Here is a 26,200-nt window from a genome sequence, read left to right as displayed (position 1 = left end):
ATTAATCTATGACAAGGGAGGCAAGACTATACAATGGAGAAAAGACAGTCTCTTCAATAAGTGGTGCTGGGAAAACTGGACAGCTACATGTAAAAGAATGAAATTAGAACATTCTCTAACACCATACACAAAAATAAACTCAAAATAGACCTAAATGTAATACCAGATACTATAAAACTCTTAGAGGAAAACATAGGCAGGACACTCTTTGACATAAATCGCAGCAATATCTTTTTTGATCTGTCTCCTAGAGTAATAGAAATAAAAACAAAAATAAACAAGTGGGACCTAATTGCACTCAAAAGCCTTTGCACAGCAAAGGAAACCATAAACAAAATGAAAAGACAACCCACAGAATGGGAGAAAATATTTGCAAACGAAGCAACCGACAAGGGCTTAATCTCCGAAACATGCAAACAGCTCATGAAGCTCAATATCAAAAAAATGAACAACCCAATCAAAAAATGGGCAGAATACCTAAATAGACATTTCTCCAAAGAAGACATACAGATGGCCAACAGGCACATGAAAAGATGCTCAACATCACCAATTATTAGAGAGATGCAAATCAAAACTACAATGAGGTACCACCTCACACAGGCCAGAATGGCCATCACCAGAAAGCCTACAAACAATAAATGCTGGAGGGGGTGTGGAGAAAAGGGAACCTTCCTACACTGTTGGTGGGCATGTAAACTGGTAGAGCCACTATGGAGAACAGTATGGAGGTTCCTTAAAAAACTAAAAATAGACTTGCTATATGATCCAACAATCCCACTACTGGGCATATATCGGGGAAAACCATGGTTCGGAAGGATACATGCATCCCAATGTTCATTGCAGCACTATTTACAGAAGCCAAGACATTGAAGCAACCTAAATGTCCATCGACAGAGGAATGGATAAAGAACACGTGGTACATATATACAATGGAATATTACTCAGCCATTATAAAAATGAAATAATGCCATTTGCAGCAACATGGATGGACCTGGAGACTATCATACTAAGTGAGGTAAGCCAGACAGAGAAAGACAAATATCATATGATATCACTTATATGAGGAATCTTTAAAAAATGACGCAAATGAATTTATTTACAAACCAGAAACAGACTCACAGACTGAAAACAAACTTATGGTTGCCGAAGGGGAAAGGCAATGGGGGGATAAACTGGAAGTTTGGGATTGACATGTCCACACTACTATATGTAAAAGAGATAACCAACAAGGACCTACTGTACAGCACAGGGAACTCTACTCAATATTCTATAACAACAGACATGTGAAAAGAAGTTGGAAAATAACATATATGTATAACTGAATCACTTTGCTGTACACCTGAAACTAATACATCGTAAATCAACTATAATAGTTCAAGATAAAATAAAAAACTTTTAAAAGAGAATCAAAACAAATAAATAAAAAATTAAAATACATTTTGAATGGATCAAAGATTCAGAAGTATAAGTGGAAAGCACAGTAGTAGTAGAAGAAAACATGGTATTTCTTTTTGTTTAATCTCAGAGTGGAGAAAAACTTCCTAAGCAAACCACAGATCTCAGAAGCTGGCAAATATGATGACATCAAATGCAAAATTTATGTACAGAAAAATAAAGGCAGACAAACCGGAAAAAACATTTACCACACGCGGCCGATGCCATTTTGCTTAATTCAAAAGAGCACTCTTGGAATTCCCCAGTGGCGCAGTGGTTAAGAATCCACCTGCCAATGCAGGGGACACAGGTTCGAGCCCTGGTCCGGGAAGATCCCACATGCCGCGGGGCAACTAAGCCTGTGCACCACAACTACTGAGCCTGCACTCTAAAGCCCATGAGCCACAACTACACAGCCCGCGTGCCACAGCTACTGAAGCCCGCACCTCTAGAGCCCATGCTCCACGACAGGAGAAGCCACCGCAATGAGAAGCCCGCGCACTGCAACGAAGAGTAGCCCCCGCTCGCCACAACTAGAGAAAGCCTGCGCGTGCAGCAATGAAGACCCAACGCAGCCAAAGATAAATAAATAAATAAATTGTATTTTGAAAAAAGAGCACCCTCGCAAACCAATAAACCCACACCCTCGGGAACCAGGTGAGGGACAGGACACACACCGTTCTTGAAAAATGAAGCTCTTCACTGTCATTCATAAGAGAAATAGAAAAAAAATTTAGTTTTCAAGAATCAGGTAAACAAAAACTAAATTTTAATATAGTATTGGTGAAAACATGGCAAACAGGCATTCCAGGTCTCAAAAGTATAAATCTAGCTTGAAAGAGGTTCATTTGTTAATATCTAAATAAAAAAGCATGTACCTTTTGATCCAGAAATTCAGCTTCAAAGAGTCTATTCGCCAGACAAAACCACACCAAGGTGTATACAAACGATATTCATTCCAGTAACGATTAGCTACAAACAGACTGTTCCCCAGCCGGGGATGGCTGAACACCAGAAAGGATGGGGCATCCATCTCCTGGGACATAACATAGACAATGAGAATAAATGGGTGGATACAGAGCAATTTCCACCCACAACAAAGGTGAGGGTCAGACCAGTGGGTACAACACGTTACCTCTTGGGAACAAAATGCTGGAGCGGAGGCAGGAGGAAGACTTAGCTTTCAAGGTACATCCTTTTGTATTTTGACCTTTTTTGCTGTGTATGCATAAGCTAATTTTTTAATTTAAAAAAATACGGTGGATCTATCAACCGATGGATGGATAAAGAATATGTGGTGTGCATATATATACATACATATGAATATGTGGTGTGTGTGTACAAATATATATAATGGAATATTACTCAGCCATAAAAAAGAATGAAATTTTGCCATTTGCAGCAACATGGATGGACTTGGAGGGCATTATGCTAAATGAAATAAGTCAGACAGAGAAAGACAAATACTGTCTGGTATCACTTATACGTGAAATCTAAAAAATACAACAAACTAGTGAATAAAAGGAAAAAGAAGCAGATTCACAAATACAGAGACCAAACTACTGGGTACCAGTGGGGAGGGACAATGGGGGGAATTATGGGATTATATAAGATCATGTGTGTGAAACCGTTTAAAACTGTAAAGCACTGGAGAATTTAGAGACTCTTCCATTCAATAAAAGAAAAAAACGTCCAGAAAAAAATATGGTGGGGGAAGAAAGTAACAACAGCCGTGTCGTACCACGAACAGCGTTTCTTCACCCCTTCCTTCCAGCGCTTAGCAGGGGCCCTTATGAGTCTTCACCTCCAGGGAGACTGCTAGTCCTTACAACCTGAATTCTTACTCCCATTTTATCAAAGAACAAACTCATCACATGTTAAAACTAGCATCACGGGTTTCTCAGGCCCAGGAGGAGCGTGGTTCCTTGGGTCCTGTGGCCCCGGGCACGGCTGACACCAAACTGGTCTGTGTGCTCGGGACCACACGTGCTGGGGAATCACACGGCTGCCCCACACCCCTTGTGAGAGCCGAACACCCCAGGTGACCAAGCGCCTGGGCTAGGCGCCCAGCTTCCCTCATGGAGGTGTGCTGTCTTAGGAAACCGTCAGGCCCCCAGGTATGACCTGCACTCTTGTTAGAAGAGGCACAGGGCAGAAAACAGGCCGGCAGACACATCCAGCCTCTCTGACAGCCACAGACAGAGACGGTAGTAAGGGGTCTTCAACGGACCTTTTATTAGTGAGGCATTATTTCATTGCATTTTTCTAAAAAAATATTCTGTAAGACACTGAAGACTCGGGGCCTAATTCTTCTGATTACGGTAAGGATATCTGAGGATCCCAATATGCTGCATCTGCTTTCCTTCAATTAAGAAGTCACAAAATGTACCTGAGAAGCTATTAAAAACTGGCTTTTTATAAGGAAAATCAATCATGACCGAGTGTGCATGTCACTGTCTGAGCACTTCTCTTCCGAAGGCCCATGTGCAAGGCCTTCTGCTCAGGGCTCAGTGCAGAGTTTGATGAGCCTCCCGGTAGAAAATGCAGAGCCTGTAAAATGCAAACAGCTCGGTTTACTATGGCTTATAATTGGGGGCAACTCAATAACAAGGCAGCATTTTCGTCAGATCTGCAGAAGGGCAATGTGTAGCAAAGGAGAAAGCTCTGCTGAGCGGGATTCTCGGTGTGTCCGGAGGTTCTTCAGGCCGCCTCCGAGGGATGCAGGGACTGGAAGGGACACGGCGGCTCTGCCCGAGGTCCAGCCCACCAACATCTCTGCTAGCACTTCAGGGTCACTGTTCGTTTAAAGCAAGTCCACGCTGTCAAAGTACCCTACATCCCCTCGGGAAGCAGCATGGGGTGGGGGTGATGCTGGGAGGTCAGGAGCCCGGGCCAGTCAAGTTACTCACCACTAATTCCTGCGACAAGCCATACGTGTATTAACAGGAATCTTAGCCTCAGGGCCCCGCACGTCCCCACGTTTAAATTAGTAGGAGAACCACAACTTTGCTTCTCTGTAGACCTCCTGGTTTTCCCATTTGCTCATAGCACAGATTCACTTAACTCATCATTGACTGGGGGATTTTTGCAGAAACTAACGCCTGTGGACGGCGATTTGTTATGTAAATGAATACTGAAACGTCTCCGGTCAATGATGTTTGGGTAACAAAAGACGCATTAATAAGTCTCTGGTCAGTAATGTGTTAAAAACAGCTGAGAAAGGCAGATACTGAAACTTACTGAAGACCCATGTCACCGTTATCTTCAAAATCTCCAGCTATTACCCCCGTTAGTACACTCTTGTGCTTTTTTTTTTTTTTTTTTTCGAAATACAGAAATTCCATGTCAGAGGAAGCTGTTCCCCAAAGCGTTGAGATTCCCATCTGAGCACCTCTGCCCTTTACCAGTAGAAATGGGACATCGAGGCTTTTATCTGGGAGGCCTGTGCAGAGGCCAAGTGACCCTCAGTGAGTGGACCCCCCCCCAGCAAGAACTCAAATCCCCAACCACTGCTAATTCCAGTCGGCCTCAAACGTCTCAGCATCGTCCTTGGATTTCATCTGTACAAAATGAGCAAAGTCTAAGAATCAAGTTGGTAATTGGACACTCAGGATTTCGGGGGAGACACACCCACCAATCGATATATAGCATCAGAGGAACTGTACTCTGTTTCAATTAGGCACCTCCAGGACCACCTAGACGTGACCAGCACGCTCTGGATTAAAGTAAAGCACAGTCTGCAGGCTGTGCTCCAGCTCCAGGAAGGCCCGTGCTGGGGGCTCCTCCTCACTGGTCATCAGGCACCTCCCGGAGCCCTTCGCTGTGGCGAATACGCCCACTGACTTCCAGCAGGGCCTGGGCCGCAGGGTCCACGTCCAGAACGCTCTTGGTGTTCTTGGCCTTGGGAAGAAGGGAAGGATGGGTGTGTTCAGTGACCAAAACCAGGCAGTGACGTCCTGCTGCTGTCAAGTTGATCAGAGGGGAATTTCCTACTGTTGCCACAAGGGCAATGTGGTAGAGGCTCTCCCCCGAGCCCCAGAGTCCCCCCCGCCCCGGGATGCCATCGTCGGGAGGTGACGAGGCGCAGGGGCCCCAACGGCGACTCATCGTCACACCCCGGAACTAGAAGGAACCCCAGACCCTCCTCATCTTGCAGACAAGTCCCCACCCCCCCGGGGTCCCACCTCCCTGGGGTGGTTCTTTCTACTAAACCTCCACAGACCCCAGACAGGATCCCCTGCTCTGCTGTGCACCCACTGGCATCCCTCTGGCCAGCAACGGCTGCTGGAAACAAATTGGAATAAACCATCTCCAGATGGAGGAGTAAAAGGGACAAAGCTGAGAAAGGGGAGAAACGCCCCCATGCTCACCAGCTGTGTCACCGAAGCATCTCCCACCGCCCACACCTCCATCTTCTCGAACCGGAAGTCCTCCTGGGCCGAGAGCTGAGGGCTGTTGTACGTGGTGCATGTGGGCTTGGCCTTGCTGTGTCCTTTCCCGAAATCGACATCGATCCACAGGCCAAAATAATTGTGCTGCCCTCCCATGCCCTGCGGAGGGAGAGGCATCAGCACCGCCTCGGTCTGGCACATCAGACACCTGAAGCCCACCCCAGCTGTCATGCCACCAGGGCGTATGAGAAGTGGACGCAATTTTCTTCTTTTTTTTTTTAACTGTGAAATACATATTCACAGATTGATACAATTTAAGTATCCCATGACAAGTTCCTAGAACACTCATCACGGTGTCCTGACTCCTACCCCATGGCCCTTTCTCATGGGGCTGCCCTGGCGGGAAACACAAGTGACAACAGAGGACAAAAGAATACAGGCCGGGCTTCCCTGGTGGCGCAGTGGTTGACAGCCTGCCTCCTGATGCAGGGGACGTGGGTTCGTGCCCCGGTCCGGGAGGATCCCACATGCCGTGGAGTGGCTGGGCCCGTGAGCCATGGCCGCTGAGCCTGCGCGTCCGGAGCCTGTGCTCCGCAACGGGAGAGGCCACAGCAGTGAGAAGCCCGCGTACCGCAAAAAAAAAAAAAAAAAAAAAAAAAAAAAAAAAAAAGAAAACAGGCCATCAGGCCTAGAGACCCCAATCGGTAAAATAAGGGGAGAGGTCTACACAGCACTTCCCAGACAGGGATGCTGATCCTCACCCGGCCCAGGACCGGGTGCTCAAGCAGGTAGGTCGTTCACTCAGCACAGCAGGGAGGGAAAGGAGGAAGCAGCCCCGGGAAGGCGGGAACCACTCGGCCCACTGCCGGCTCTGAGCTAGCGGCCGATGGGAACAGACTGCTGTTCAACCTCTCTGATCCCTTTCTCTAGGTGCCCTCTCCACCAGCGCCTCCCCCGGGGCCCGGGGAGCCTGGAGCTAACGCTGAGCAAGAGACCAGGGCAGGAAACGCAGCTAACCTCGGGGCTGCTTCTCCCCTCGGGCCGATTACTGACCACCATCGGGACCCACTGGGTGCTGCTCCTGAGGCCAAGGCCCTCGGCCCTGTCATCACCAAACTGTCCTTTCTGAAAGGCGTCCGGGGTCATCAGGTGGCCCCATGGCAGCCTCAGAGTGAGCCTGGGAAGGAGCGCGGGGCCCTCTCCACACCGACAACATGGACCAGCCTCCCCGGCCCTTGGCTTTGCAGACACAGGGCTGGAATTTCCCGAGAGGGGCTTTTTAAGAAGCAGGGGAAAGAAATAGGCTGGTGCTGCCAGGACACACATTTCTCACCCAAGCTAAGCATCTGTGCAGGCGCCCGTCCCCACGCCTCACCCCAGCCCTGTCCCCACCACCGCCCCCCCGCCTTCCCCCGCGTCCTCTTCTTCCTGTGGCCGAGTCCCGGCTGGAGCACAGAGCAGACAACCCCCAATGGATCCAAAGGGTCTGGGGAGACCAGCCCTGGCCCCGCGCCCGGGTCGTGCCCCGGGCAGGGCAGCATCTCCAGCCACGAAGGCCACAGACCAACCACGTGATGGCCAGGAACACCGGCCGACTCGGTCACGTGCACACAAAACCCGGAAATGCCCCCGCAGAGGCCCCTTTTCTCCACGAGAGAAATGCCGTCCTCACTGTCGCTCATCGCACCACCACCCGGAGACTCGGGCAGAACGCACTGAGCGCGAACGGCTGCCCTGACGCGGGGCGGAGTGTCCCCGGGCACGGCGGGGTCAGTGCCTCACCACGGTGGGGGGGGACGTGCCCTGCCCTCCCACGTCCTTACCAGTCCATTCGGGATGGTCTGCTGCCCCTGATTCAGGTACATGTAGTGGTCATTGTAGCCCGTGCAGGTGTACACGGCCATGCTGGGGGAGATGGAGAACAGGAAGCACCTGTCATCCCCTGAAATTGACCAGAGCAAAAGGAAGCAAGGTCAGCCATCGGAGCTGCGCACGGGGAGAAGCAGGAAAGGCAAACGGGCCGCGGTCGGATAGCTGAGCAGGAAGAGCTCCCCTCGGGTCCTCGGCGTGCGCGGGGCTCCTGCGCATCGGGGGCAGGGCCGGCGGGCCAGCGGGCGGAGCCCGGGACCGTAGGATGAGCTGCGGGTGCAGGCTGAGCGTGACCGTTACAAAGGAATGTGACATCTGCTTGCTGGGGACACCTGTTAGCGCTCTCCCGGGGCGATGGGAGCCCTGCCCCACCGCCCCAGAGTCAGAAAGAGCAGCCTCGTCTCAACTACGGAGCAAGGGGCAGGCAGCCACTCCAGGTATTGGCTGGGCACTCACACGGCCTCAAGCAGGCACACCATCCAGAGCGGAGAAGGCAGGGTACCTGTAGACCCAGCTGCCCACAGGGAGGGGAGGGGACACGCAGGGAAAGGTGACCCTCTACCTTTGCCCGGGCACAGGAGTGGGCATGCCACCACTCAGAGAAGGTACCGGTCAAAATCCTGGAAATGAACAGCACCCTCCATCTCAGAGACTCCTCCCCTCCCCGAGGCACTCACTAGGGACGGGACGGAGGCTGCACCTCACCAAGGGAACTCCCGGCTAGGCCAGAGCCAAACCAGGGATGCTCCCCACAGCTGTGAGACCTTGGCCGGAAGGACTGCCCCTGCACGGTGACAGCGTGAGGGTACCTGACACAGGACCGAGCTCAGGTACTTGGGGGTCGGGCCATTTGTCAGGTGGGAAGGAAGCTCCAGGAAGCAGACGGGGAGCCCGAACGTGGAGGGCGGACAGGAAGGGGGCTTTGAGCCCCAGAGGGGCCTTGGGGAGGACAGCCCTCGGCCACAGATGGGCCTGGACCGCAGAGTCAGGACCTGTGACCTGATCAAGATGGACCCCAGGGGGCCTCTGCAGGGACTCAGCTCCCCCGAAGTCGGGAAGGACGTCCTGAGGTGGAGACGGTTGGGTGAGAACCACTCATGGAGGAGGGACCCCGCAGGGACGTGGCAGGGCATGGGGGAACAGCAGGGCCCTCGGCTGTAGCGCAGGGTGGGAGCCCTGGTGGGGGAAAGAGGGAGGTGAGCCTGGGGAGCTCACCGGGACCAGGTGGCACAGGGCTCCCCTCCAGGCTAAAGACTCCGGCTTGAGTCCATGTGCCTCAGAAGGTTGGGTTTAGCCTCAAGGAATTGCCTGGGCCCACCTGTGGCCCCGGGCACCGGGCCTAAGCATCACTTTGCCTTGCCATCCTAAGGCTGCCTTTCAACCAACATTTACTGGGTCCCGGATGCTAAGTGAGGTGATGGGGCCACAAAGCATGGGCCCCTTGGCTACAACGGACCCCACTCTAGTCCATCCTGGGGTCTGTGCCCAGAGAGAAGGGCCCCGTGGGGAAGATGACCCTCGAGGGCGCAGGGCAAGGACCAGGGAGTCACACGACCCGTAAAAACATCACTTCCACAGAGGGGCTCCTCACCCAACGCTCACAGTGACCCCGTCAGCCACCGCCCGGTGGGTTACAAGCTGCCATGCCTGTGGTTCTGGGGAACGGAGGCCCAGAGAGGGTAGGCAACGTGCCCAGGACAGAGCCGGACTCAGCCCAGAGCTGCGGGCCTGCGGCTGCCCCATGGACAACAGAGGCGAAAATGAAGTGACCCAGCAGCTGTCACATCATCTCAAGGCTCAAATACTCCCGGGACAAGTGGACAGGAACGCCCTGAACTTGACTGGAATCTGTGATGCTAGGCTGCCCCCTGCTGGAATTCCGTCCTCACACTTCAGAACAGAATGAGCTCAAGTCTGAAAACGTGGTAATCGCATTTTTCCACCTTTCTTCAAGAAGATGAATTCTGCTTGTTAATAAAACATGAAGACGCAGCAGAGCTGACCTGGAGTTAATACTAAAGGAGCTGGAAGAAGCGGAAGTTCCGTCTATAATCATGATTCTCAGGGTTTTTCCACATCCTCCAACCACACAGAGACCCAGCCCGTCACCTCCCCAGAGCCCCTCCCCGTGACAGAGAGACCTGGGTGTGTGGAAGCCCAGGCCTGAGACTGGGGTCCCCAGAAGGGCCGCCTTCCAGGGTTGGCCCTCAGCCAGCGTCTGGGAAGGTGGATTTGGGGAGGGTCCCGCCCCCCAGGACTGATGACCGGCTCCCTGTGCCTAAGCTGTGTGAACAGACAGGGGTGTTGGTGCCGGACCCCTGCTGTCCTCCTGTGAGTCTGGGGTTTGGGTGCACGTCAGGCAGAGGGTGCTCGTGTGAACGGCACCCCGAATAAAGACCCCACTCACTGAAGCTCTAACGCATCCCTGATGGCCGACACTGCACACGTGCTGTCACAGCTCGCGGCTGGGGGAACTTAGCGCGTCCTGTGCGACCCCACTAGAGAGGATGCTGGAGCCTGGTTCCCCCGGACTTCACCCCCCAACCCCTACCCAGCCCCAGGGCTGGTCATGCTCTGCATCCTCTCACTGTAATAGATCAGCTGTGATGACAGCTCTGTGCTGAGTCCCCAAGTCCTCCTAGCGACTCATTGACACGTGGGTGGTCTTAAGGGACCCTGACACAGTGGGGAAGGGCTGATAGCAACAGCTGGATTAAAGATCTAGAACAATCTAAAACCTAGAGAAAACCAAACCCTGGAAACAACAGGATCTCAGGGATGGAGGCACCCAGCCTTCACACCATGATCCCTTCCACCCACCCCAGACAAGGGCCACCCCACCACGGCTAAAACCTCTCCCGCAATGGCACCTCTGCACCTGGGCACGGCTCCCCAACCAGCAGAAGCTTCCCTGGTGCAAGGAAGACGGGAACAATTCCAGAAGCGTGCAGTCCCGTAGAGGACCACAGGGAGTAGGTGGCACTCGTGTGGTCGGGAAGGCTTCCTGAAGCAGGTGACCCTGGACTGAGTCCCGACAAGGAGCTGACTGTGCCAACAGGTGGAAGAGGGAGAAAAAGCAGCACGTGCCAAGTCCTGAGATGAGAGCGCAGCCTGTTGTGGAAACTCTGGGTAATTCAGTGAGACTGAGTCCAGAGCACAGGGCACAGTAGAGGTCGTGAGGCTGGAGATAAAGGATTCACCATTCTGAACGCACTGGGGGCCCGTCCAAGGGTCTCCGGGGGACAAGCACCACAGCAGGTGGGCTGGGATGTGGCAAATGACCTGGACAGGTGAGACCAGGAGCCGAGGGCCAGGCAGAAGGCACCTGCAGCAATGCAGGTGAGAGCGGGGTGGAGAGAAGGGGGGGCGGGGACGCAGCTGACAGCTGTCTGGCTACGACGTGCAGCCCCCACCCCAGAGGAGCATGTGGCCTTTCTCCCCCGTATTTCGCATCTCAGGACCCTGGGCTCTCCCTTCCACTGACCCAGCCAGGGAGGGTGTTAGCCTCGCCCCCTCACTGGGAGGGACCCTCCCCGGAACTGCGTCGGCCAGGCTGCCCCATTTAGCTGAGGGGAGTGAGGACAGGCCTGTATCTGGCTGCTCAGAGCCACTAGGAAAAGCCCTCCACCTCACAGCTGTTGGCCCCCAGGAGACCTTCTGAGAACACAGACTTAGGCAGCCCAGGGCAGGTCCCAGGGGACACACAGTGACATCCATCCTGGGAAGACAGGTTCACCTCTGAGTACGAGCACAGCCCACTGACAGGAGATGAGCGTTTTCAAAACGAGTCCTTTCAGAGCGTTTATCAGAGTAGTTTTTTTAGAAGGGGAAGTATTTCATTAGGGCCTTTCATCCAGGGCATTCAAGGTCTAGCAAAGAGCTTCCAATCTCCAGCAAAATCACAAAACCGAAAAACGACGGGCATTAGCAGCAAAGCAGACCCACACAGGGGGTTCCAAGAAAGGAAGACGGTTCCCCGAGAAAACACACCCCACCTGCAAGAGCCGGTATCTCCCAGTCCCCTACGCAGCACCTACAGCCCAGCCTCACCCGTGGTCAGGACCTGGCATCATTTAATGATGCTGATCCGCTGTTTCCTCACCTGAAATCCAGGGGTGAGGACAGCTGTCCTGCTTACCTGACCCTGCAGCCAGAATCTATAAAGAAATCCATGAAGTTAAACCATCATAAAGAAACACCATGTTTCACTATCCTCCCAAACATGTCTAGCAAAACGCTTATGGGAGGAGATGGAAGAAACACGCACAGCCCCTGGCGGGGCTCGGAGGCCTCCACACGGCAGCCGTCTGACCAGAACTTGTAATGAGCACTGGTGCTACCACGTGGGGTTTTGGTGGCCAAGACTTACCTTGAAACTGAGGTTTGACCTCCCAGGAGCAGGAAGCAAAGCCACCGAACACGTGGCCGTCATGGTCCTCGAGCAGCACCACGCAGGGCCCTCCATGTGTGATGCGCCCACAGAGCTGGGCGAAGCTGTGCCCGTGGAGTTCAGATGAGAACAGCAGGTGCCAGTGATGCCGCTGCTCCCTGGGCAGGTGGGAGTTGATGTAGATGACGGACAGGACATCCAGGATGCTCGCAAACTCCCGCTCCTGGTCGACTTGGCGCTCAGGGACCAGGGTGGTCAGATCGAGGGACGAGCACAGGAGGAGAAAGCCTTGGTGGATGACCACGCTCAGAAACGTGGCCACGTGGGGGGCCCTGAACACCCAGTCCTCAATCGTGGCTCGGTCACAGTCCAGCCGCTGAGGCCCCAGAAGCTTCTCACCGCCTAGGGGAGGAGAAAACAGTATTAGTGGGTGATGACATCACCTTTTATCTACTTACCTAAACCTGCTCTGTCCAGCGGAAGAGCCACGCGTGGTTCGTCTGCATCGAGATGCACAGTAAGTGTAAAATGCACACCCCATTTCAAAGGCTTGGCGTGAAAAAGAACAAGCACGTAAAATATCTCTTTTTTTTTTTTACATTGATTGCCCATGTTAAAGTATACTTTGGACATATTCTTTTTTGTTTTTTTTTGTGGTACGCGGGCCTCTCACTGTTGTGGCCTCTCCCGTTGCACAGCACAGGCTCCGGACGCACAGGCTCAGCGGCCATGGCTCATGGGCCCAGCTGCTCCGCGGCATGTGGGATCTTCCCGGACCGGGGCATGAACCTGTGTCCCCTGCGTTGGCAGGCGGACTCTCAATCACTGAGCCACCAGGGAAGCCCTGGACATATTCTTAAAATTAATTTGCTTGTTTCTTTTTGGTATTTCCATGTGGTTACAGAAATATGTAAAATTTCGTATGTGGTTGGCTTTGGAGTTCACATTCTGTCTCTGTCGGACAGTGCTCATCTAACCAATTCAACGTTGACACTCTTATCTTTTCTCTCTGCTCCAAGCTGCATTTTAGAGACACAGGAGACAGCTACACCCTCACCCCAGGGCCCCAAGACTCCCCAGCAATCCCTCCTGAGAGGGCTACACCAAAGCCACTAGTCCTAACAAAATCATTTGCAAAGGATTTAGAAAGTGTGCTGTCCTCCAGCTATGGCAGGGTAGTGGTCGGTTACTTCCTGGGCACCTTCTAGTTTATCTGGGGAGCACGGATTTCATTAACTACAAATTATACTTAATTGTTTCTGACCAGCGCCCATCCTTCTGATTTCCATCTCTTACCTACTAAGAACAGAGGTGACATGGAGGTGATACCAAAAGACAAGCTATCGGTACTTCATTCATATATATATATGTATATATATGTGTGTATATATGTGTGTGTATATATATGTGTGTATATATGTGTATATGTGTGTATATATGTGTATGTGTGTGTATATATGTGTGTGTATATATATGTGTATATATGTGTATATATGTGTATATATATATAACAGTATTATACAGTATATTGTCATTATTCTTTCCAAGTTCCAAATACCTCACTTAATTTTTCAAACTGTGTTTCAAAATCCAGCTTTATAATAAAACAGTAACACTTTTGTAAAACGAATCTACTTTGCAGAGAGATTCACCACAAGGTATTTTTAAATCCCAAGTAAATTTAATTATATACTGTTTCTCAGCCAACAATAGCAGAATATATATTCTTCTCAAGTGTACCTGGAATATTCTCCAGAACAGACCATATGTTAGGCCATAAAACATGCCTCAATAAATTGAAAAGAACTGAAATCATGTAATGTATGTTCTTCAACCACAATGTAATGAAATTACCAATCAGTAACAAGGCAATTTGGGAATTTCACAAACACGTAGAAATTAAAGAATATACCTCTAAACGACCAACAGGCCAAAGAAGAAATCACGAGGGAAGTTAGAAAATACTGAGATGGGGACTTCCCTGGTGGCACAGTGGATAAGATTCCACGCTCCCAATTCAGGGGACACGGGTTCAATCCCTGGTCAGGGAACTAGATCCCACATGCATGCCACAACTAAGAGTTCGCATGCCACAACTAAGGAGCCGGCGAGCCGCAACTAAGGAGCCCACCTGCCACAACTAAGACCCAGAACGACCACATAAATAAATAAATATTTTTTTTAAAAAGAAAGAAAGAAAAAACTGAGATGAATGAAAACAAAAACACGATATACCAAAACTTATGGGCTTCAGCTAAAGCAATGCTTAGAGGGAAATTTATAGTCATAAATGCCTATATGAAAAAGAAGAGAGATCTCAAATCAATAACCTAAACTTCTAACTTGAGAAATGAAAAAAAGAAAAACTAGCAATCAGAATCAAGATGGTCAGTAGTAGGACATGGAACTCACCTCTTCCCACAAAAACATCAAGAATACATCTATGAATGCAATAATGCTCTCAGAAAACTAGCAGAAGACCTCAAACGCCTCAAAGGACAAGAAAGATCTCCAAGCAACTGGGCAGGACAAAGGAAAAAAACAATAGAGGAAGTGGGACGAGACCTGTGCCCCTGCGGGGGTGGAGCTGAAGGAGGGGAGAGGTTCCCACACCCAGGGAAGCCTCACTGGTGGGGAGATCGGCCGGGACAGAAAGGGAGCTTCAGAGGCTTGGAGGAGAGCACAGCAACCAGTTAGTGGCAGGCAGGACAGAGAGAGACCTACACGGACGGTTGTGCCACCGCCCTGTTTGCCCCAGCCTGAGACGCGTGTCTGCTGGTTTGGGTGGGGGCTGGGTGCTGTAACACGGGGTTTAGAGGACAGACCCAGGGAGAGGACTGCTGTTGGCTGTTCAGAGACAGCCTGAAGGGGCTGGAGCGTGGGGCGCAGCAACCAGGAGTGTTTGCGGAAGAACCCCGGGCCGCCACAGAAGCGAAGCGCCATTGTTAAGTGGCATGCTAAGGTAGAGGCGGGGCTGCCATCGCAGCCTCTTTCCCCACCTGCCGGCTCCTGCCTGTGCAGGCTCCAGGACAGGATCCTGCCCAGGCAGGTCACACACCCCGACCACCCCGGTCCCCTCCTGCCTGGGCAGGCTCATGTGCCCCAGCCACTGCCCTGGTGCCCCCAGAAGCAGACACCAGTGGGTTTCCCGTATGCAGAGGTGGGGCTGAAATCACAGCTGAGGCCCACAGACCGTGTGACTTAGGAAGCAGAGCTGAAATCTCTCCCCACGGCTGCGTGAACCTTGGATTTATACCTCCACGGCCAACTTTGTAAATTCAGTGCCTGTGGAACATCCAGACAGACAACTGGTGCTCCCGCAGCTGGGACGGGTCTGGCCTTAGCAGTTCTGGGCTTTGTGGGCACGTACACGCATGGGTTGGGCTGGGCCAGGGTCTGAGCTGCATCCATAAGCTCCCACAGTGGGTCCAGGTATGTAACTACTGCAGTCCTGGGACCTGACTTCAGTGGATCTGCGCTGGTGGCCTTGTGAAAACAAAGCCTGAGAGGCACCAGGGCTGACTGCCAGCACACCCACAGTTGAGGTGGGGCTGAGGGCAGTGCCAACAACAGTGTACTTTGTGAGCCCACACAGCAGGTGAAAGGTGACACACTCACAGGTGAACAGCTCCAGCAGAGTAATACTCAGCAGCTCCTCTCCCAGTGGGAGCGCTCCAATCCTGCCTATTCTTGCACTGCAGATCAGAAATGCAGCTAAGAAACAGAGCTGGGGGCTTCTACACCAACAACTAGAGAGCAGACCCTGCCCTGGACAGGGCAGTGATAACCACAGAGGGAAGAGGAGTCCCCACTCACTGTCCAGTGCAGGCTCTGGTCACTGCAACACCAGTCGCACCTCCTATCAAGGGGATAACAGCCAGCACACACTGAGGAAAGAGGCAGCAGGCATCCCTACTAAAAACAGCCCTTGCACCAAAAAAATATTAAACCCATGCAGGCTACACAGGAACACTCCCACATAAAAATAGCCCTCCAAGACCACAGTAGATAATTGTTTCTCCTAAACTCATAGAGCAAGAGAAATATAAGTAAAATGAAGAAGGAGAGGGACCACTCCCAATTAAAATATCGAGAGAATTCCCCTAAAAGAACAAACAATGAAACAGGCCTCTTCAGTCTAATAGATACCAAGTTCAAAAAGGAGATAATGAAAATACTGAAGGAATTAAGAAAGGCTATCGATAGAAATGCAGATTACTGTAAAAAGGAACTCGAAACTATAACGAGGAGTCAAGAAACGTAAGAAGATTCATTTGCTGAGACGAAAGCAGAACCAAAGGCTATGAATAGCAGAATAAATAATGCAGAAGAACGAGTAAGTGATCTGGAAGATAGAGTAAAGGAAATCACCCAATCAGGACATCAGACAGAAAGCCAAGTGAAAAAAATGAAAGCAATATAAAAGACCTATGGGAGAATATAAAGCCTGCCAATCTACACATAATAGGGATCCCAGAAGGAAAAGAAAGGGAAAAGGGGACTGAAAATGTATTTGAAGAAATTATGGCTTAAAACTTCCCAAAGCTAAAAAAGGAAACAGATATCCAGATACAGGAAACACAGAGGGTCCTGAACAAAATAAACCCAAGAAGACCTACACCAAGACATATTATAATAAAAATGTCAAAAGTTAAACATAAAAAGAGGATTCTAAAGGCAGCAAGAGAAAAACACAGAGTTAATGACAAGGGAACCCCCATAAGGCTATCAGCTGATTTCTCTACAGAAACGTTGCAGGCCAGAAGGGAACAGCAAGATATATTCAAAGTCCTGAAAGGGAAATATCTGCAACCTAGGACACTCTACCTGGCAAGATTATCATTTAGAATAGAAGGAGAAAGAAAGAATTTCTCAGACAAGTGAAAACTAAAAAAATACAGCAATACTAAACCTATCCTAAAAGAAATATTGAAAGGTCTTCTCTAAATAGAAAAGTAGTAAGAATGTATAAGAAAGAGAAAATCACAATTATTTTTCTAGAATGTGTTTGAGCCTACATGACTACCAGTCTAAAGCAAGTAGATAAAGGAAGGGGTTAACATACTTGAAAAACAGGGCAACCACAAATCAAAAACATACAACAGATTCACAAAAATCAAAAAGAAAAAACTATAAGCAAAATACAAAAGAAAAGCATCAAACCACAAAAGGAAAAACAAAAAGGGACAAAAGAATATAAAATCAACAGGAAAACAAGGTTTAAAATGGCAATAAATATATATCTATCAATAATTACCTTAATGTCAATGGACTAAATGCTCCCATCAAAAGACACTGAGTGGCAGATTGGATAAAAAACAAGAGTCTACAATATGCTGCCTACAAGAGACCCACTTTAGGGCAAAGGGCACATGTGTATTAAAAGTGAGGGGATGGAGAAAGATACTGCATGCAAACGGAAATGAAAAGAAAGCAGGGGTCACAATACTCATATCAGACAAAAAAGACTTTAAAACAAAGGTTATAAAGAAAGATAAGGAAGGACACTATATAATAATAAAAGGATCAGGGGCTTCCCCTGTGGCGCAGTGGTTGAGAGTCTGCCTGCCGATGCAGGGGACACGGGTTCCTGCCCCGGTCCGGGAAGATCCCACATGCCGCGGAGCGGCTGGGCCCGTGAGCCATGGCCGCTGAGCCTGTGCATCCGGAGCCTGTGCTCCACGACGGGAGAGGCCACAGCAGTGAGAGGCCCGCGTACCGCAAAAAAAAAAATAAAATAAAAAAATAAAAAATAAAAAAAATAAAAAATAAAAGGATCAATACAAGGAGAGGATATTACATTTGTCAACATATATGCACCCAATACAGGAGCTCCCAAATACAGAAAACAAACAGACATAAAGGAAGAAACTGACAGGAATATAGTAATAGTAGGAGACTTTAACACCACACTCACATCAATGAACAGATCTTTGAGACAGAAAATCATTAAGGCAACAGAGGTCCCAAATCATACATTAGAACAGTTAGACTTAATTGATATCTTCAGGACATTACATCTAAAAAAAATACATTATTTTCAAGTGCACAGAGAACATTTTCTAGGATTGACCACACACTTGGGCACAAAACAAGCCTCAACAAATTTAAGAGTATAGAAATTATTTCAAGCATCTTTTCTGACCACAACAGCATGAAACTAAAACTCAACCACAGAAAAGAAACGAGAAAAAAACAATTACATAGAGACTAAACATGCTACTAAAAAAACAATGGGTCAGGCTTCCCTGGTGGCGCAGTGGTTGGGAGTCTGCCTGCCAATGCAGGGGACACACGGGTTTGAGCCCTGGTCCAGGAAGATCCCACATGCTGCAGAGCAGCTAAGTCCGTGCACCACAACTACTGAGCCTGTGTGCCACAACTATTGAAGCCCGCGTGCCTAGAGCCTGTGCTCCGCAACAAAGAGAAGCCACTGCAATGAGAAACCTGCGCACTGCAACAAAGAGTAGCCCCTGCTCGCCGCAACTAGAGAAAGCCCGCGCACAGCAACGAAAACCCAGCATAGCCAAAACTAAATCAATAAATATATTTTTTAAAAAAGAAACAAATATCTCAAATAAACAACCTAAAACACTACCTAAAAAAATTAGAAAAAGAACAAACAAAACCTAAAGGAAAAGATAATAAAGCAAAGGAAACATAATAAAGATCAGAAACGAAATAAATAAAAGAGAGATTAAAAAACAAACCAAAAAATCAATAAAACCATAGTTTTATTTAAAATGAAGAGCTGTTTCTTTGAAAGGGTAAACAAAATTGACAAACCTTTGGCCAGGCTCACCAAAAAGAAAAGAGAGAAGACCCAAATAAACAAAATAAGAAATGAAATAAACAAAATAAGAAATGAAATAAACAAAATAAGAAATGAAAGAAGAGAAATCACAACAGATACCACAGAAATACAAAAAACCATGAGTGAATACTATGAACAATTATATGCTAACAAATTTGACAACCTCCAAGAAATGGACAACTTTCTAGAAACATACAGCCCACCAAAACTGAATCACGAAGAAAGAGACAACTTAAACAGACCAATCACTAGAAAAGAAATCAAATCTGTTAAAAAAAAAAAAAAACAGCAAACAAAACAAAACCTGCCTAAAATAAGATTCCAGGACCATATGGCTTCACAGGCAAATTCTACCAAACATACAAAGAAGAACTTATACCGATCTTTCGCAAATTCTTCCAAAACACTGAAGAGGAAGGAACACTCCCAAAGACATTCTATGAAGACACCGTCACCCTGATACGAAAAGCAGACAAAGACACTAACAAAAAAGATAATTACAGGCCAATATCTTTGATGAATATAGATGCAAAAATTCTCAACGAATTATTAGCAAACCAAATCCAACAACACATTAAAAAAGTCATACAGGGCTTCCCTGGTGGCGCAGTGGTTGAGAGTCCGCCTGCCGATGCAGGGGACACGGGTTCGTGCCGCGGTCCGGGAGGATCCCACATGCCGCAGAGCGGCTGGGCCCGTGAGCCATAGCCACTGAGCCTGCGTGTCCGGAGCCTGCGCTCCGCAACAGGAGAGGCCACAAGAGTGAGAGGCCCGCGTACCGCAAAAAAAAAAAAAAAAAAAAGACACATGTACCCCAGTGTTCATTGCAGCACTATTTACAATAGCCAGGACATGGAAACAACCTAAATGTCCATTGACAGATGAATGGATAAAGGAGATGTGGCAGATATATATAATGGAATATTACTCAGCCATAAAAAAGAATGAAATAATGCCATTTGCAGCAACATGGAGGGACCTAGAGATTATCATACTAAGAAAGGTAAGTCAGAAAGAGAAAGACAAATACCATATATCACTTATATGTCGAATCTAAAATATGACACATATCTATGAAACAAAAACAGCCACAGACATAGAGAATAGACTTGTGGTTGCCAAGGGTGAGGTAGGGGAGGGGAGGGAAGGATTGGGAGTTTGGGATTAGCAGATACAAACTGGTATATGTAGGATGGATAAACAACAAGGTCCTACTGTATGGCACAGGCAACTATATTTAATATCCTGTGACAAACCATAATGGAAATGAATAATAATATAGGGACTTCCCTGGTGGTCCAGTGGTTAAGAATCCATCTTGCAATGCAGGGGACTCTGGTTCAATCCCTGGTCAGGGAACTAAGAACCCACATGCCGTGGGGCAACTAAGCCCATGCGCCACAACTACTGCGGCCCATGCTCCACAACTAGAGAGAAGCCCGCACACTGCAATGAAAGATCCTGCATGCTGCAACTAAGACCTGATGCAGCCAAAAATAAATAAATATTTTTTTTAAAAAGAGTAAGAATGTATATATTCATATATATAAACTGAGTCACTTTGCTGTACGGCAGAAATTGACACAACATTGTAAATCAACTATACTTCAATAAAATTTTTTTAAAAAAAGGAAAGAAAAACTAAATCTAAAAGAAGCAGAAGAAAGAAATAAAAGACTTGGATGAAGATAAATGAAATAGAGATTAGACAACAGAGAAAACCCATAAAACCAAAAGTTGGCTCTTTGAAAATAACAAAAAGTGAACAAACCATTAGCTAGACTGACCAAGAAAAAAGGAGAAGAATCAAATGGCTAACATCAGAAATGAAAGTGGGGACATCACTACTGACCCTGCAGAAATAAGGATTATAAGGATATACTATGAACGACTGCCCACGATTAATAATCTAAATAATCCTCCAAAGTTGGAAGACTCACATTTGCTGGTTTCAAAACTTTAGTACGAGCCTACAGTAATGGAGATGGCGTGGTACCACTCTACAAGGCCAAGGTCTAAGGACTGAGGAAGGGCACTTGCCTTGAAGCTTCATCTCGGAGCACAGCTGAGCAGCCAGCACCTGCACCCTGGACAGGGAGCCTGGGGCTTGCTTCTGAGTCCAGCCTCTCAGCTCCTGTCTGTAGTTTAGCACGTGTGCCACAGAGCCAACCAGATCCTCTGTAAACTTGAAGACCGCAATTTTACCATTAATCGCATTTCCGTTGTGACCTATGACCTACATCATATCAACATGGGGAAGGGTGTCTCATCTCTTTAAGGTCAACTGTGATGGACCACAATCTGGAACAGATCATGTAACTTGGGTAGTTACTCATTTTTCTAATGATACCTTTGGCTGGTCTAGATTGCCAGTGCCTTTTTGTCCAGGAGTTCTGACCTCAACCAGTGACGTGGTCTAGGTACCCGCCCCCCGGGGTGGACTTGTGCACAATGCCTCCATCAGCTGCTTAATCGTCCCCCAGCAAAGGAAACCAAGGCTGCTTGGGATGGCTGCAAAGGGCCTGGTGGCCTCTTACCTTTTGGACCTCTCTTGCTTTCACGGGACCTTCTGTGGCAGAAATCATTTTCAGGATCACGAGACTTTTCTCCTCAGCATTTCCTTTCAACAGGTGGGACATGGACACTGTGAACTGCTCCTGGGAGATGCGCTCACTGGGCCCCTTAGTCTTCCCAGTCACGTCCACCCTCCGCATGCCCTCAAACAGTCTGGTGACCATCTCTGGGGGAAGAGCTTCCCCCACATGTCTCTGCGGGGACAGGTAGGTGAAAAGGTCAGATAGGGTGCCAGTCAAATGAGGCAGGATGATGGAAAAATAGCTAAGGGAGAAAGACCAACCACTGCTACCAGCACATAACCTTCCTAGATCCCCAAATGCACCATCTCTCCCCACCTAAGGCCATCATGACACCCCAGGACCCACACAACCTAACGCGTCCTGGCTTGTGGCTCATCTTGGCCGTCAGACTCTTCCATCATCTGTTCCCATCCTGCCCTCCAGACTTCCCAGTCTCCCCAGACTGGCCGTGTCATTCCTGCCTCTGGCCATCGTCTGCTCTTCACTCTGCTCACAACATCTCCTCAATTCTAGATTCTAGTAGCTGTCATTTGCGTGTCTAAATTTATTTCCATATGGAACATACGGTCTGTGTAGTGCTAAATTGGTCTCCTCTATAGTATGGACTTCCAAATATATTAGCTAGCTTTATCAATCCAAGTTCTTTGTGCTCAGTATGCACTGGAAAGGCGGGGGGAGGATAAACTGGGAGATTGGGAGCGACATATACACACTACCATATATAAAACAGATAACTAATAAGGTCCTACTGTATAGCACAGGGAGCTACTCAAAACTCTGTAATGACCTATATGGGAATAGAAGCTAAAAAAGAGTGGATATATGCATATGTATAACTGATTCACTTTGCTGTATAGCAGAAACTAACACAACACTGTAAATCAACTACACTCCAAACAAAATTTTTTTTTAATTTAAAAATCTAGTTCTTGGGACTTCCCTGGTGGTCCAGTGGTTAAGACTCCACACTGCCAATGCAGGGGGCATGGGTTCCATCTCTGGTCAGGGAACTAAGATCCTACGTGCCATGCAGCACGGCCAAAAGATTAAAAAAAAATCTAGTTCTTAACTGCCTTGCCAGTAACATTCTGTAAATATCCTTTTCTCTTTGACTCCAACATCAAATCTGATTTGGTCCAGGGATCATAAATACAGGGGGAGAGAAGGCAAACCATGAACTGAATCAGTGGGGTCTGAAAACTGAACTCTCCTGTAACAACTTCCCGCGTCTACACGGTGACAACATCGATATTCTGCATTTCTTATAAAGCAGTTTCCCACCCTCATTGCTCAAAAAGAGTATTCCTATTTCTGTCGGTGTTTCCAAAGTTCTACTGGAAGAGAAACCTCTAATTCGTTCCCAAAGGAACCTTTCTTTGGTGGCCAAGGTTTTCTGACCAACTTTTCATCCTATTTATCTTTTTTTTTTTTTTTTGCTGCATTGGGTCTTCGTTGCTGCGCACAGGCTCTCTCTAGTTGCGACGAGCAGGGGCTACTCTTCATTGTGGTGCGCGGGCTTCTCATTGCGGTGGCTTCTCTTGTGGAGCACAGGCTCTAGGCACGCAGGCTCCAGTAGTTGTGGCGTGCAGGCTCAGTAGTTGTGGCTCGCGAGCTGTAGAATGCAGGCTCAGTAGTTGTGGCGCACGGGCTTAGTTGCTCCGCGGCATGTGGGATCTTCCCGGACCAGGGCTCAAACCCGTGTCCCCTGCACTGGCAGGAGGATTCTGAACCACTGCGCCACCAGGGAAGCCCCACCCTATTTTTCTTGATAAACACGTGTGAACGTTGTCACCAACTCAGCAGTTAAAGTCCCTAAGTGGCCTGTCTTGTTCTGTCTGCTCCAGCTTAGTGGGCGACCCAGCGGACTGGGGTGCTTTTGGTCTAGTGGACACACACACACACACACACACACACACACACACACACACACACACCTGTGACCCCAGTCCTCCCTGGCCAGAGCCAGGCGTGGCTAAGAGCCCCATGTACACACACACACACACACACACACACACACACACCTGTGACCCCAGTCCTCCCTGGCCAGAGCCAGGCGTGGCTAAGAGCCCCATGTACACACACACACACACACACACACACACACACCTGTGACCCCAGTCCTCCCTGGCCAGAGCCAGGCGTGGCTAAGAGCCCCATGGACACACACACACACACACACACACACCTGTGACCCCAGTCCTCCCTGGCCAGAGCCAGGCGTGGCTAAGAGCCCCATGGACACACACACACACACACACACACACACACACACACACACACACACACCTGTGACCCCAGTCCTCCCTGGCCAGAGCCAGGCGTGGCTAAGAGCCCCATGGAATGGGGCCAAAAATGGGTAAATGGGCAGTTCTCACGCATTGTCAGGTGAACCTTGACTCTGAAACTTCGTTATTTTGTTAGGAAAACCACAAAATTCCTAGGACATTTACGAACCCTAAAGGCCAAGGTGGACTTGAAACTTTGCAGTTATTGGACCCACAAATACAGCAAAGGGCAGCCTGTCACTCGTCTGGAGGGAAACCAGGGACAGTGGTTCAAGAGACAGGAAGAGGCCAGTCCCTCTAGTCGACCTCAAGTGGGAAAAGACCCAAAACACTGTGAAACAAAGGCTGAGCAGAGCAGCTGCAACACTGACCGCAGAACCCACAAAGCTGAAAATAGGTACTATCTGTCCCTTTCTAGAAAACACATGCCCCAGTGTTCCCACACCTGTCTCACAGGAACAGACAGCCGATTCTGGCCTGACCCCTCTCCAAACTAAACATGAACTTCTGACTGTTCCTCTTGCCTTCAGTGCCTGCAGAGAGAAGGATCTGGGCGAGGTACTGGGGCCGAGTTTCTCTGACGACAGAGCATCAAACAATCTGTCAATCTCAGCCTGCTCCTCAGGACGAAACCGCGAGGAGAAACTCTGCCCTGGGTGGCTCCCGTTATTCCCCATCTGTCCTGGTAGCTGGCAGGATTCTCTGCAGAAGGAAAGTTCACACCCAGTTAGGAGGGAAATCAAAATGTAATAATCATAGAAAATAAACGTCAATAATTATATGGTGAAGGTAATCAATATTGACCTACTTGGAAAATGCAGCTACAACACATCAGAGCTATGTAATGTTGTTTCAGTGTGGTAGAAATTAATGGTCGACACAAATAAAGTGGGAAAACCCAATTCTAATTCTTCTGACTGCCTGAGGCCTGCTCATAATTGCCAACCAACAGTCGATTTCTCTTTTTTTTTTTTTTTTTTTTTTTTGTGGTACGTGGGCCTCTCACCGTTGTGGCCTCTCCCGTTGCGGAGCACAGGCTCCGGATGTGCAGGCTCAGGAGCCAAGGCTCACGGGCCTAGCTGCTCCACGGCATGTGGGATCTTCCCGGACTAGGACACGAACCCGCGTCCCCTGCATCGGCAGGCGGACTCTCAACCACTGCACCACCAGGGAAGCCCATCAGCCGATTTCTTTATTCAAAAACATTTTCTAAGCTAATGTAACTAAAATGTAGAAAAATCAGGATTTCAATCTAAATATTCATTTTTTAAAAGTCTGAGTTGAAAAAATAATCTATAAGGCTGGATGATCATACATATTTAAATAAAATCAACACCCTGCAAATATCACCTACAGAGGAGATGTGCTATTAGACATGTTTTTCCCTTTGTGATCCTGGCTCCACCTGGCTGGCTGTATGGTCTTGGGCAAGCGACCAAAACTCTCTGTGCCCCAGTTTCCTCGTTTGTAAAATGGGAATAATCACAGCCCAACCTCAGACGGCTGTGATCATGGTTGGCTAAAGCTGTGAGATCAGGACTTCCCTGGTGGCACAGTGGTTAAGAATCTGCCTGCCAATGCAGGGGACACAGGTTCGAGCCCTGGTACGGGAAGATCCCACATGCCGCCGAGCAACTAAGACCATGCGCCACAACTACTGAGCCTGCGCTCTAGAGCCCATGAGCCACAACTACTGAGCCCGCATGCCACAACTGATGAAGCCCGTGCACCTAGAGCCCATGCTCCACAAAAAGAGAAGCCACCACAATGAGAAGCCCGCACACCACAACGAACAGTAGCCCCCACTCGCCGCTACTGGAGAAAGCCCGCATGCAGTGACGAAGACCCAATGCAGCCAAAAATAAATAAATAAAATTAATTTATTAAAAAATAAATAAGTAAATAACATACAAAGGAATTCCCATAATGTTATCAGCTGATTTTTCAGCAGAAACTCTGCAGGCCAGAAGGGAGTGGCAGGATATACTTAAAGTGATGAAAGAGAAAAACCTACAACCAAGATTACCCAGCAAGGATCTCATTCAGATTCAAGGTAGAAATCAAAAGCTTTTCAGACAAGCAAAAGCTAAGAGAATTCAGCACCACCAAACCAGCTTTACAACAAGTGCTAAAAAAACTGCTCTGGGGGGAAACACAAGAGAAGAAAAAGATCTATGAAAACAAACCCAAAACAATTAATAAAATGGTCATAGGAACATACATATCAATAATAACCTTGACTGTAAATGGATTAAATGCCCCAACCAAAAGATACAGACTGGCTGAATGGATACAAAAACAAGACCCAAATATATGCTGTCTACAAGAGAACCACTTCAGACTTAACGACACATACAGACTGAAGGTGAAGGGATGGAAAAGGATATTCCTTGCAAATGGAAATCAAAAGAAAGCTGGAG

The 26,200-nt window shown here is 48.5% G+C and overlaps 1 protein-coding gene across 1 annotated transcript; it reads right to left on the bottom strand.

Annotated features, from left to right (window-relative positions):
- Positions 1 to 3,654: 3,654 nt before the first annotated feature.
- Positions 3,655 to 24,457, bottom strand: MEAK7 (MTOR associated protein, eak-7 homolog; the record flags this gene model as incomplete). The annotated part of the gene is made up of 7 exons (XM_079722951.1): positions 3,655 to 5,334; positions 5,805 to 5,984; positions 7,649 to 7,767; positions 12,064 to 12,486; positions 20,939 to 21,083; positions 21,436 to 21,666; positions 24,305 to 24,457. 7 exons carry the CDS (start codon positions 24,455 to 24,457, stop codon positions 5,221 to 5,223), a joined length of 1,365 nt encoding a protein of 454 aa, XP_079579077.1. The 3' UTR covers positions 3,655 to 5,220.
- Positions 24,458 to 26,200: the final 1,743 nt, after the last annotated feature.

This window comes from Hyperoodon ampullatus (genome assembly GCF_949752795.1).
Source record: "Hyperoodon ampullatus genome assembly, chromosome: 18".
Classification (NCBI taxonomy): domain Eukaryota; kingdom Metazoa; phylum Chordata; class Mammalia; order Artiodactyla; family Ziphiidae; genus Hyperoodon; species Hyperoodon ampullatus.
The sequence above is the reverse complement of the archived record's forward strand: the minus strand, read 5'-3'. Positions and strand labels throughout refer to the sequence as shown.